Consider the following 12971-nt stretch of genomic DNA (forward strand, 5'->3'; position numbering starts at 1 on the left):
GGAGCCCCAGTTTCTTCGTCTTACAACACCTTCCTCACAGTTGTTAACGAAGGAGAAAGGATGGCGTGTCCAGAGCATTCCTGAGCTGAGGAGGGCTTGGTGGGGTTTGTAGGGAGCTGGCAGGAGGCTCTGAGAAGGCTGCAGCAGCAGTACAGATGGGGGTCTGTGAGGCCCTGTGGCTCAGGAATAAGGTGGAAAAGAGAAAACAGGAGTCAGAGAGAGAGAGAAAGCGCGTTGACTCATTCAGTGTTTGCTGGGTTCCTACCTTGGTCCAGACACTGTCCGTGGTACTGGGAGTTCTGCAGTGAACAAAGCCAAGTCCTTTTCCATTGCTGCTTGTGTGGAACAGAAAAGGGGGGTGCTGACATGGAATTTAAAGTGAAAATTGGAGCGACTAGAGCTGGAGGGACCACCAGAAAGAGGGACAGAGAGAGATGAGACCAAGCCTGAGAGAATGAGCTTGAGAAGATGTCCCAGAAAGGAATTCTTTTTTTTGTTTGTTTGGTTTTTTGTCTTTTTGCCTTTTCTAGGGCCACTCCCGCAGCATATGGAGGTTCCCAGGCTAGGGGTCCAATTGGAGCCGTGGCCACTGGCCTACGCCAGAGCCACAGCAACGCAGGATCCAAGCCGCGTCTGCAACCTACACCACAGCTCACAGCAACACCGGATCCTTAACCCATTGAGCAAGGCCAGGGATCGAAACTGCAACCTCATGGTTCCTAGTCGGATTCGTTAACCACTGAGCCACAACGGGAACTCCCCAGAAAGGAATTCTTGGCACAGGATGAAGCATTATGCAGACAATGGGACAGGAGAATTTTCTCTAAGAACAGCCCCCTCACACTCAGGCGGGTAGCTCCCCATCCCTCCAATTCTGGTGTTTATCCTCCTCCTCCTCCTTCCCCCACAACCTGCCCCATCCCGGGGACCTGGAGCTCTGCAGAGCGCACATACACCTGGACCACTTTGGCGAAGTACGTGCCTGGCACGGGGAAAGACATGGGGTGGCCACCAGGAGCGCGCCCTTTGGAAACTCCAGCATCGCCACTGGCTTAACTTCCTTCTCCACTTTCTTAGAGTGACCCTTCCTCACCTGGCTCCAACTTCTATGTGTGGAGGCCGAGCTCCTGGGAAAACCAAAGGGAGGGCAATGTGACCAAAAGAAGAGACTGTGTCATCACTTGGGAATAAAAGCATCAAACGCAGCCGCAGGTAGGACTGCTGGCTCCAAGTCCTTCTCTCCCTGTTCCTTTTCCCTTCCCTTTCTTGCTCTATTGAGGTCCACTGTTTGTTCAGCAAATGCCCAGAGTCCATGATTCTCTGGGGCACAATGTACCAAGTGATGCGTGTGAGGGAGGAGATCAAGGCAACCTCCGCTTCCAAGAACCATGATTTTATGGGAAGAAAAGACAAGCGTAGACAAAATGACTTTCTCTGATGTGTCTCGGACTCAAAGGGTATTCATTCCCCACTCGGCCCTGGTACAAACTTCCTGGACCTCATCCCTCCCTCTTGCCACAGGTGCCACCTCAGTCAGCCCTGCTTCCCCTCCTCCCCTCTTCAGGCTCCAGGACAATTCTGGAACCAGCTCTCCCACCTGGACCTGGGTGAGACCCCGAGGCTCCACCCCCAAGCCCCTGGGCTTTGCTCTTTTACGAAGGATGGGGAAGCATGAGAGTGTCGAGTGTCGTGTCAGGAGGACCCTTGGGGGACATGGCAATGGACAAGACTCCCTTCAGTTTGCACCCAGAAACAAAGACACTGAGAAGGAGCAAATTCAATAAGTGCTTGTGTTTTATTAGAGATCAGCATGCGGGGAACAAGGGAGGCAGGGAAAAGTGAGCATAAGGCCAAAAACAGCTGGTAGGATCTTGATTTAGCTCACATTGCAGGGGGTGGGGACGGGACTTTCTTCCCTGACTTCCAACCTAGGGCCCCCATCTCCTAACTCCACTGTGACCCAGGGTTTTGAGGATTGGGAAAGCCAGCTGGGATGCTCCAAGAAGAGCCAGGAGGACGAAGAACTCTGGGAGGAAATTGATTAATGCCTGGGTACCGAAGGATATTCCCCCAGCTGATACCTGGGTATCGATTAATGGTCCCCCAGCTAGTACTTGGGTATTGATTGCTGTTACCCCAGCTTCCCACAGGGTATGGCATGGGCCTTGTGCCCCATCCAGTTCCAGGACCTCCACCTCCCCAGGACACACTGGGACTCAGGGTCCCCCAGGGGTAACCAGGCAGAAATGGCCGTCGAATCCTGTTGATGAGAGACCAGAGTGGGTGTCGGGCAAGGATTTCTCCCCGGGCTCCCAGCACGTTAGAACGGGGTAGCCGTCGAGACTCGGAGTCCTGGTGGAGGAGTGAAGCCTCGGCCGAGGGGTCTGCAGAGTGTGGAGGCACAGGCCCCCCGCCCCGAGGGAGGGCGAACCCACTAGAAAGGTAAGACAGTTCCTCGGGCAGCACTTCGCCCACGTGGTCCTCAGCCGCAGCAGCCATCATCGGCCAAGGGTCCTCCGAGGACCAGGAATCCTCAGAGGGCAGCCCCCCGGATGGGGGCCACCTCTGCACCCCAGAACCTCCTGCAAGTAGAGAGTCAAATGATGGAGAAGCATCAGGTTTCAGAGAAGCCTTTGCTAAATCATTAGGGTCCAGGTCTGGTTTGGGAGGAGGATGTTCGGAGTTGGAGGGGCCGGTCAAGGAAGGTTGTCCAGGCAGAGGCAAGTTGACCCCCACGTCTCGGGAAACTTTCTCCTCCGCCACACTGATGCTCCGAGCAAAGAGGCCTGAGGGAAGGGGAAGAGGAGGCAGCCAGTGGACCAGGTGTTTGGTCCCAGTGCCCACCCCTCCCCGATTCCCTGATTCCCTTTGTTCACATCCTTTCACTTCCCCTAGGCCAACCCTCACCTCCTTCAGGGACCCCACTGTACCCCCTCCTGCCTTTATCCCTTCTCTCAACTCCAGTTCCCCCAAGGCCTCCAGTCCGCTCCTTCCCAAGGGTCCACACCGCCTCCATACCTGGGAGATGAAGACAGGCCAGGAGCAGGCCCAGAGGAGCCCAGCTCCCCGCCAGGCCACCCTGCATCCTGCTCTGCATCTCCCTCAGCCCCAAGCCAGTGGCCCTTTATCCTGTCGGGGGTGGGGGCATCAGAAACAGGCCAAGCCAGTGGTTGTAGAGACAATAAACCTCCACATTCCACCCTCATTCCTAATTTGTTCTGTGGCCACAGGTGCCACTTGAATGACCTGGGCAAGCTGGGTGTCCCCACCCTGCTCTTTTCCTCAAGCTCCCCACCCTTCCTAACCCAGGTGTCCTGGCTCACAGCTCATCACTGGATGCCAGCCCTACCCCTCCCAGGCTCCCTCCACCAAGCACACCAGGACCTTCACCTTTGGGGACCCAGTCTCTTCACTGAGCAATAGAAACACCTGATCCTGGAGTTCCCGTTGTGGCTCCGTGGGTTAAGAACCCAACTGATATCCGTGAGAATTCGGGTTCGATCCCTGGCCTCGCTCAGTGGGTTAAGGATCTGACGTTGCTGTGAGCTGGCAGCATAGGTCTCAGATGCAGCCCAGATCTGGCACTGCTCTGGCTGTAGTGTAGGCCGGCAGCTGCAGCTCTGATTCAGCCTCTAACCTGGCAACCTCCATGTGCTGCAGGTGCAGCCCTAAAAAGATAAAAAAGGAAAGAAAGAAACACTTGATCCTCTCCTTTTTGGGATCCAGATCATTCCCTTGCAGCACCCCTTTCTCATGCATCTCCAAAGTTCCCTCACCTTGACCTCTGGGATATAGGGACTGCCCCAAGACGTGACCCTTCATATAGGGAAATAGATCTGCTTCCCATCCTTAAGAGATGATGGTGTGTTGGTTTGCAGTGGCTGCTATAACAAGCACAGACTTAATGGCTTACAACAACACAAATTTGCTTTCTGCCAGTTTTGATGAGCAGAGGTCTGACACAGGTCTCACTGAGTTAAAACTGAGGTGTTGGTAGAGCCTTTCAGGAGGCCCTAGGAGAGAATCCATTCCCCTGCAGTTTCCAGCTCCTAGAGACTCCCTGCGCGCCTGGGCTCATGGCCCCATTCCTCCTTCAAAGCCGGCAATAGCAGGATCTTCTCACATTGCATCACTCTGACCTTCTCATCTTCCCTCTCCCATATTTAAAGACCCTTATAATGACAATGGGCTCGCCCAAATAATCCCAGGTAATCCTCCTACCTTAAGGTCAGTTGACTAACAACCTTAATTCCGTCTGCAACCTTAATTTCCCTTTGCTGTGTAACTTCATATATTCAATCTTCAGGCATCTATGATAATGGTTATTGTGCCTACCTCACATGGCCAATCATGTCCACAGAATACAAGAGATAGATAGAGAGAGAGAGAGCAGGTGTTTCCAACTAAGTAGAAGGAAGACATTGAAATGCTGTCGTCAAATAGCCATGAGTTAGTCATTGTTAAGACTGGGCAATGGGATATAGGGAGTTATTACCTATTTTATCTACTCTTAAATATGTTTGAAGTTCTAACAATAACGAGTGTTTAGGGAGAGTTCCCGTTATGGCTTACCAGGTTACAAACCGACTAGTATCCATGAGGAAGCAGGTTCAATCCCTGGCCTTGATCAGTGGGTTAAGGATCTGGCATTGCTGAAAGCTGTAGCATAGGTAAAAGATGCAGCTCGGATCTAGCATTGCTGTGGCTGTGGTGTAAGCTGGCTGTTGCAGCTCTGATTCAACCCCTAGCTTGGGAACTTCCATATGCTGCAGGTACAGCCCTAAAAAAGCAAAAAAAAAAAAAAAAAAAAAAAAAAGACTGTTTAGGAGGAGTTTCTGCTGTGGCACAGTGGGTTAAGGGTTAAGGACCCCAGTGTTCCCACAGCTGCAGCTCCAATTAAATTCTTGGCCCAAGAACTCCCACATGCCACAGGTGTGCCCCCACCCCACCCTCCAAAAAAGTGTTAAAGAGTTCCCTGGTGGCCTGGTGCTTAAAGGATCTGGCATCGTCACTGCTGTGGCTTGGGTTCAATCCCTGACCCTGGGAACTTCTGCGTGCCAGTCTATGCCAAAAAAAAGTGTTTAAATAGCTTTGTTTCTTGATTGCTTCTAAGACGCACCCGGACTAGGCTTCCCTTGTTGCAGGAAGTCTAACTATTACCTGTTAGATTTTTCTGTTCCATCCTCATCCTGCTGACTGGCTGCTGGAAGAAAAAAGAGCTCTCCAGACCTGGCCAGTGGATACAAGACAGCAGCCTTTTGGGATGACAGCCACCAGTTTTGTAAAACTTTGGACCCAGATCACACCAGAAACTAGAGGAAGACCCATGTCAAAGGCTGCACCCCTCCCACAACTGCGACCCATGGAGCCTCTTAGGGCCTGGATTCCTGTCCCTGACTGCTGTCCAGGTGCAGATGCCAGACCAGGAGTAACTCCGCAGTGATGACAGAAACCAGACTGCTTTGGAGCCCTTCTCTGTCTTTAATCAACCTGGCATGTTGGGCCAGGTCATTTCTGATCCATGTCATATATTTCTGCAGGTTCAAGACTTGAAATTTCAATAATAGTCCTAAATTTGGGACCAGCTAACAGTGTCCCAAGAGGAGGAAATGAGTTAGCTCCAGGGTAGGCAGAGGCTCTGGATAGTGGTCTGTGCTTTGGGAGGGGGGGCCTTCCTGTAGAGATAAGCACAGCCCACTCTCCCCTTCTTGGGACAGGAGCACGTCCTCGGCTGCAGTGTCTCCCCAGCCTGTCTCCAGGATGTAGTCACATGGCCCTCGGCACCCTGCCCACTCTCTTGGTCTTCCCGCATGGAAGCCACCTCCCCTTCTCCACCTGTGCTCTGCCCTCTCAGCTCTCACAGCTCTCATGCTAGTACCGCAGCAGAGGCGGCAGGGGTGTGAACTATGGAGAGGACACTGCAGGCTGTTCCATCACCGGCAAGGGCATTTCCACGTAGGCCAGTGAGTCACCGTGCTCGGCTGCATACCTGCCGTGCTCCCGTCCTCTCTGTCTTTTACTCTCTCCACCCACAGCTCCCAGAACAACCTGCTACTCAACCCCCAGGAATCTGGTCTGGGCTGTTGTGTTCCGCCTCCCAAGGTTCCAGGTGTCCCAGAAACCCAGCAAACCGATGCTCGGGACTCCCAGAGAAGAAGGCGTCTAGGAGGTAAGGCAAACTAATGGCAGAGGAGAAGGAGGCTGGTAGGGAGGGGAGAGAAATAATGAGGGCTCTTTACAACGAGAGGGAGGCCCCCAGGGTGATGGGCAGTGGAGAGAGAATGGATTTCGGGGAGCGATGAGAGAGAAGAGACGTGGGAGGAGGGATCCAGTTCAACAAATATTTATTGTTTTCCTCCTTTGTGGGAGGAGCGGTAACAAAGTGGGGGACCCAGGACCTTTCAAGGCGTAGGAGAGCATTACCCAGGTCCTAAGAAGAGACCCAGGACACCAAGAGGGCAAAAAAGTCTACATCTAGGTCACGCAGATTATTGAGACACCTGCCCAGGACCCAGAGAGAGAGAGCAGGGAGCCTGCTCCAGTCTCTGCTGATACCTTGGTACCTCCCCCACATGGGGAGGCATCTGAGCGTTGAGGGAAGTGGCAGCCAGGAAGGGGGACTGGGATGGAGACCTCGAAAGACAAGGAGGAGGGAGTGTTGGGAACTCCCAAGGGGGGTGCTGAGCCCTATAACAGAGGGTACGAGTGGAACTGGGAGTGTGAGAACCCAGTAGCATAGCGCTGGTCTACCAGATGGCAAAGAGATCAGCGACAGTGGTCATTGTTTGCAAATACCCTTCTGGATTGTGCTTTATTTGGCAAATGGTAGGGGAGAAGATGATTGTCCAGGCATCAGAGTTCCTCGAGGACATTTCAGGAGGTTCCCAGTCAAGCGTTGGAACGGGTAGGGTTAGCCAATGAACGGTACCATCTCAAAGAAATGGCAGAAGAAATTCTAGGGAGTGAGTGCCTGGTGGGGAGGGCACTGGGGACAGGAAATCTAAACAGTGGGAAAAAATGAGGAAAGGGATTTGGAGTCTACAGTTTGGAAAGGTAAAGAAGAGGTGATAAGGGAGAGTCTGCCACATTGGGGTCACAGGAGGGCAGAGGGAAGCTGAGCTAACCCTGTGCCTGGGCCCCTGGACTCCTCCCACCCGAGAGATGATGCGGGGGTACACGTGCTTGCGCCTACACAAGCCTATAGGTAAAATCTGCCTTATGGACTCTCAGGTAACTCTCCCTGGGGTAGGAAGACCTCGGGGTCAGCTAGCTGGGGCCCCAGAGGCTTCACTTTGGCTAGGATGTCCCGGATGGAGCGGCAGGGGATCTTTCCAGAGCTGCCGGAACCACAGGGCTTGGCACCAGCTGAGGGATCAGGTTGGGGAGAGCCATCTGGACCCCCGCTCAAGGTCGAGGAGGAGACAGAAATGCAAGGGTGGCCAGAAGAGCTGGACTTGCTGCCACAGGGCTGAAGGATGATTTTGCCACCAGATTTCGAGCTGGAGCTGCCACTGAAAGAGCCGGTGCCAGGCGGAGAGCAGGGCCCCTGGGAAACAGTGCCACAGGGATGGAAGGATGAACCAGAACTGCTTGAAATGCTAGAACTGCTGTGGACTCCAGAACCGGAGAGGGAGCAGGGCCCTTTAGAGCCGCTAGAGCCAACGCCACAGGGCTGGACCCCACCAGAGCCCACTGGCTGGAACACAATGGCCGAGGATGCTCCTGACTGGTAGATGTTGGAACTAGAAGAGCTGTGGCTGGGGATGATGGGATTGCTGGAGAAGTATTTGCCCTCAGAGATGGGGGGCCCTGCTGCAAAAGAGGGGGCCCCTGGAGAGCCTTTGACAGGGTTATCTTTGGTGAAGTAGCCCACAGGGTAGATTTTGCCCCCACTGTAGGTCATGCCTGGGACCAGATAACTATCAGAGGAGCCACCCACCACCTCATAGCTGCCGAATTTGTCTACGGAGGTGATGGGGGGACAGGGCTTGCCTGGAAGGCCGCCGCTGCTACAGGGGGCCCCTTGGCCCACTCTGGGGCCACCAGAGCCGTGCTGCTCCACCACCACCACCACGGGCTTTTTCCCCCCAGACACAGAGTGGGAGCTGGAGATGTAGGAGCCAGACTGCGAGACGATGGGGCCCCCACTGCAGGGAGAGTCAGGGACGTCGGAACTACAGGGGCGCAGATTGGAGTTGACCTTTTGGCCACTGCTGCTGGACATCCAGGAGGTGTGGGAAACAGAAGAGCTCAAGCCTCCTGCAGACTGGGAGCTAATGCTTCCTGACTGGGAGGAGCTGGAGGCACCTTGTAGACTAGAGCCAGATCCGGAGGAGTAGCTGATCTGCGAATAGCCTGTTCCCGGCTTAAACGAGGATCCTGAAGAACCGCTATGGACAGCAATGGATCCACCAGAGCCACCACTGGAGCCACTGGAGCTGCCACTGGAACCACCGGAACCACCACCGGAGCCACTGGAGCCACCATGGGAGCCACCACTGGAGCCACTGGGACTAGAAATGGAGCTGCTGGAACTGCTGGAGCTACTGTGGCTACTGAAGCTGCTGGAGCCCCCCTTCCCCAGGAGACAGGGGTCATTGGGGGAGGCAATACGCGTGGGGTCCTTGCAGGGGTCTAAGAAAGTCCCGATGCTCTTGGCCAAGGTCCCTGGAGAGGAAAGTGGTGGTTAGTAAGGGCTGAAGAGGCTGGACTTTCTCTCTCCCCTCCCAGGCCCACCCCAGTCACCTGCCACTCTGATCTCTGCCGAGCGGAACCCAGGGAAAGTTTGGGGTGGAGAAGCGGGGCAAAGTGGCTGTTGCATCTGAAGGAAAATGATGGCGGGATAAAGGCAGTCTTGCAGCTCTGGGAGAAGGGGCGGAAGGGAAGCCAGGCATCTGGCAGAGAAAAGGACAATCAGATGGAACAGAGAAAGGGCAGGAGCAAATAGATTGAAAAGAAAGGATCCCAAAGAAAGGGAGAGCGGGGGAGGCCACGGGTCCGAATGGAAGGAGAGGAAAGACAGAACGATGGAGGACCCACAAGAGGAGAAATCAGTCCAAGAGATGCTGGGCTGGATCGGGGAGGCAGAGGGAAGGACAGGGTACTTGAGGACTCTGACTTGGTCGCTGCTTCCCACCTCGGCGCTGCCCATGCCGGGCAAGCTGGGTGGGGGCCAGGATGTGGGGACATACACTGTTGCTTCAGAACCTGCTGGTACCAGCGTGACAGGGCACCACACCCGAGCCAGCCCTGCTCTCCCGGCCCAGCCCAGGGGCACCAGGATGAAACCCTCCTCTCAGCCTGCAAACCTCTATCAGCTCGCTCCCCTCCCAGCCGGCACGTGCCTGCTGCCCCCAGGCTTCCAGCTGACTGCTCCTGCCTTGGCTTCTTTCCTTACCTGATGCTTTGCTCCACCCTCCCAGGCTCACCTGCCCCCCAGGCTTCCTCTGCTCCCCACCTCACCCCTCTCAGATCCCACGTGGCCTGGAGAGAGCCACACACTTCAGATTCTACCTTCCCTCCCACTCTGCCCCCTGCCATCCTCACAGCCTTACTGTGTAGGACGATGTAGAAGGGGCTTTACAAAAACATAAAGGTTAATTACTGCTACTCCTCCTGGAACCCCCACCCTGCCATCAAAAACCAGGTGTCCACAATCTGTGAGGTCCCCATTCTCTCCTCAAAAAGAAATTCGATGCCTCCGACCTCCACGCCAAACCCCAGCTCCCCCGCAGTCCCCTTTTCCTCGGCTGCCCTAACCATCAACGTCCCGCTCCCCTCCTCCGCTCCCCGAGGCCGCACCACCCACTCCCCAGCCCGGGGCCATGGGCAAGGTCACCGGTGGTCAACGGCGCAGGAGTCAGACCCCGGAGTCTCTCAGCCTGGAGTTTGGATCCGGGCTTAACTGCTTTCTAATTTGTGATCTCAGTCAGTTTCCTAACTTCTCCAAGCCTCAGTGTCCCCATGTGGAGAATGGCAACAACAAATCTCTCACACCCTTCTTCTGAGGATCAAAAGAGCTAATGTGTTTCAGGTGCTAGCACTGTGTCTGGCACATAAAGGGGCTCTATGAATGGTAGCCATTATTATGACTATTAAATATCCAGTTTTCATCTTCTAGCACTCCACTGCTAATAACAACAACAGCCAACACGAGAGAGAACCCTCTAGAATTTCCGCAGCACCGTCGCATCCATCATTTAATTAGAGACACAGAGAGAAACTAGAGCTAGGTGTTAACATTAACCTCACTATAGAGTTTCAGAAACCAAGGCTCAGAAAGTGTAAGTGGCCTGCCTGAGGTGCCAAGGCCATAAGGAGCAGCCCCCAGACTGAAGCATCGGGATCCAGAGCCCCTGCCCGTCCCCCTTGCTGGATCCTCTCCTGGGTCCTCCCCACACAGTGCTCCCTCCAGCCTCCCCACCCCCGCTCCTGGGGCCCCCAACCTCCTACCTTGCAGGAGGAGACTGGCCAGCAGCAATGCCAGCATCCCGCGCCCTCCCGCACGCCCTATCCGGGATGCTCGCAAAGAGTCCATCTTGGACTGTGTGGCCTCCTGACTGACGGCAGCTCGTGGACACCGGGGCCTTTATGCCAGGGCTGGACATTCTCCAGGCAGGAGTCACTGTAGGGAGGGGAGGGGGGCGGAGGGGTAGGTGCCTGGGGGAAGTTGGTGTGGCCAGGAGGAGCTGAAGTAATCGGGTTTGAGCATCTGCCTACTCAGCAGCAGGGGTGGCTGCAGTGTGGGGTACCGTGGCCGTGGGGCCGGCTGGCTGGCCTGCCCCTTGGCTCCTCATTGCCTAACCTGGAACCAGGTGCTCTGCCCCAACGGCCGCCCACTGTGGGGCGGCCACTCTCACCATGGGACCCAGTCACCTGGCTCCCTCTCTCTCCTGCCTCCTGTGGCGTTGGCTTGTCTGACTCCCCCGCCCCCACCCACCTGGTTAACCCACCTGAGTTCCCATCCACAGCTCCTAGGTCCGCCTCTTTCTTTGGGACCCATCACTCAGCCTCCACTCTCCTCCTCCAGATTTAAGGATCTACACACACACCACACACACCCCCAAGTGTCCCCCTGCTGTCCCTGCCCAAGTACCAGGCCTGCCACACTCCCACCCTATGCTCCATCAGTGAGTGAGCCTTTGGGGTCTGCGCTCTCAAACCCGTTCCCTGATCTCTCCCTTCGGGGGTGGGGTGGGGGGCCTCCAGGGACAGCATGCAGGGTCGCCAGATGCTAGGGCCTCAGCCTGGAAACAGGTCTGGGCTGGGGACCCCTGTCATAGCTGGGCCTCAGTTACTCATAGGCCACTCACAGCCCCTCCCCCAGGGGTGACCCTGACTCCAGTGGGTGAGCAAGAGGCTAATAAGACTAATTGGGAAGGTGGTGGCCCTGCCTCCCATTAGCTGCTGTCTGGCCTGGATGAGCGAACAGGAAGCAGCCAGCTGGCGTCGGGGTAGGATCTGAGGAGGATAAAGGAGGGTTGGTGGACTCCCGGGTCCCTGGAGGATGGAAAGCAGAACTGGAGGACCAGAGCCCTGGGTTCTGCTAAGAGAGGGGGCAGCTCCACCTCATCACATTCCCCTCCTGGCTTTGACCTTGGCCCTGCCCCAGCCCATTAATTGCTCACTGGTATTGCCAAGAGTATCAGTATCGGAGGGAGGGGCCTGCGAGTCAGGTTCTCGGCCCTCCTCCCAGCCCACCCAGCACTCCCCCGGCTCCCCTCAACCAGACCCTCCTTCCCATAGCACCCTGGCCCCTCAGAGGCAGTCCCTGCCAGGGGCACCCAGCAGTCTCTCCCTTTCTCTGTCTCCTGCCCTGCTTCTGGCCCTCTCTCCCAGCACTATCCGCAGAACTTCCTGTCACTAAGGACACGTTCTCTGTGCGGCCCGACATGGTAGCCCCCAGCCACAGGTGGCCACTGAGCATTTGAAATGGGGTATGAGCAACAGAAGGAACTGAATTTTTCGTTTTACTCAATTTTAGTTAATTTGCATGTAAACAGCCATGTGCAGCTAGTGGCTACCATGGAATCTAGCTCTTGACAGTTGGCCCAGCAGCCAGAGTCTGGGTGGAGGGGAGAAAGGGGCTCTGGAGCCGCAGTGACAGGGCGAGTGGGACGGCGGCCCCTGAAGAGGGCTGATGTCATGGGGAGGGGCATTAAAAAACAACACTGGCTTTAGAATCTGGATGACCTGGGTTCAAGTCCCGGCTAACCTCCTAGCTTTGGGGTCACCAAAGCTTTTTTTTTTTTTTAAGGGCCGCTCCCATGGCATATGGAAGTCCCCAGGCTAGGGGTCAAATCGGAGCTGCAGCTGCCAGCCTGCGCCACAGCCACAGCAACGTGGGATCCTTAACCCACTGAGCGAGGCCAGGGATCAAACCCACATCCTCATGAATACTAGTCGGGTTGGTAACCTGCTGAGCCACAACAGGAACTCCTCACCAAACCTTTCTGACTTCAGTATCCTCATCTGTAAAATGGGAGTATTTTAAATGATGCCCCCCCCCCGCAGGGATTAAGTGGGAAAATATCAGAAAGATTAACTGGGACAGGATGACGGCAGGCCAGGTCTGCACGTCCCGTCTATGCCCTCCACTGGGGGAGGGCAGCTGGCACAGCTCACCCACAACCCTGAGCCCCCACTCCGAGTCTCCAGCCCAGCTGACCTAGAAGAGTCTCCCTGTCCCCCCACCCCCTACAGAGCCACAGACAGGCATGGGCACAGCCCTGATATTTAAAATGTCAGTTCCTCCCCAGACTCTGAGGCCCCACTGGTTCCATTTCCAGTGGGGAAGGAGGGAGGGGGCCTGGGAGCTGGGAGGGGAGTGGTCGAGAGAAGAGGAGCCTCGTGGGTGGCGGGACCGCGGGCCCTGTTGGGTATTCTTCCCCAGCACCAACAGAGATGGTGACACTCGTCCTGTTTTTCCCTCTCATTCCTCCTGACCTTGGCTGGGACAGTGGGGCCGAAGG

General features: G+C 55.6%; 2 protein-coding genes and 1 long non-coding RNA gene across 3 annotated transcripts in view; 1 reads left to right on the forward strand and 2 right to left on the reverse strand.

The window, feature by feature from the left end:
- The window catches only part of LOC110261492 (uncharacterized), a 34001-nt gene that overhangs the window by 12322 nt on the left and 8708 nt on the right, over positions 1 to 12971 (forward strand). Inside the window, exons 3-4 of the long non-coding RNA XR_014809161.1 lie at positions 1078 to 1212; positions 6036 to 6169. This is a non-coding gene — a long non-coding RNA (uncharacterized LOC110261492). The remainder of the gene's footprint in view (positions 1 to 1077; positions 1213 to 6035; positions 6170 to 12971) is intronic.
- On the reverse strand, positions 1825 to 3100 carry C7H6orf15 (chromosome 7 C6orf15 homolog). Its single transcript, NM_001128447.2, is given in 2 exon segments — positions 1825 to 2786; positions 3019 to 3100. Coding segments are annotated over 2 exon segments (921 nt in total). The 5' UTR covers positions 3098 to 3100; the 3' UTR covers positions 1825 to 1944.
- Positions 6328 to 10590, reverse strand: CDSN (corneodesmosin). Its single transcript, NM_001128448.3, is given in 2 exon segments — positions 6328 to 8667; positions 10453 to 10590. Coding segments are annotated over 2 exon segments (1536 nt in total). The 5' UTR covers positions 10538 to 10590; the 3' UTR covers positions 6328 to 7216.

Source organism: Sus scrofa, chromosome 7 (assembly GCF_054392235.1).
Source record: "Sus scrofa isolate SSC_HxYL_T2T_F1_AM1 chromosome 7, Sscrofa_HxYL_maternal_Yorkshire_Landrace_v2.0, whole genome shotgun sequence".
NCBI lineage: Eukaryota > Metazoa > Chordata > Mammalia > Artiodactyla > Suidae > Sus > Sus scrofa.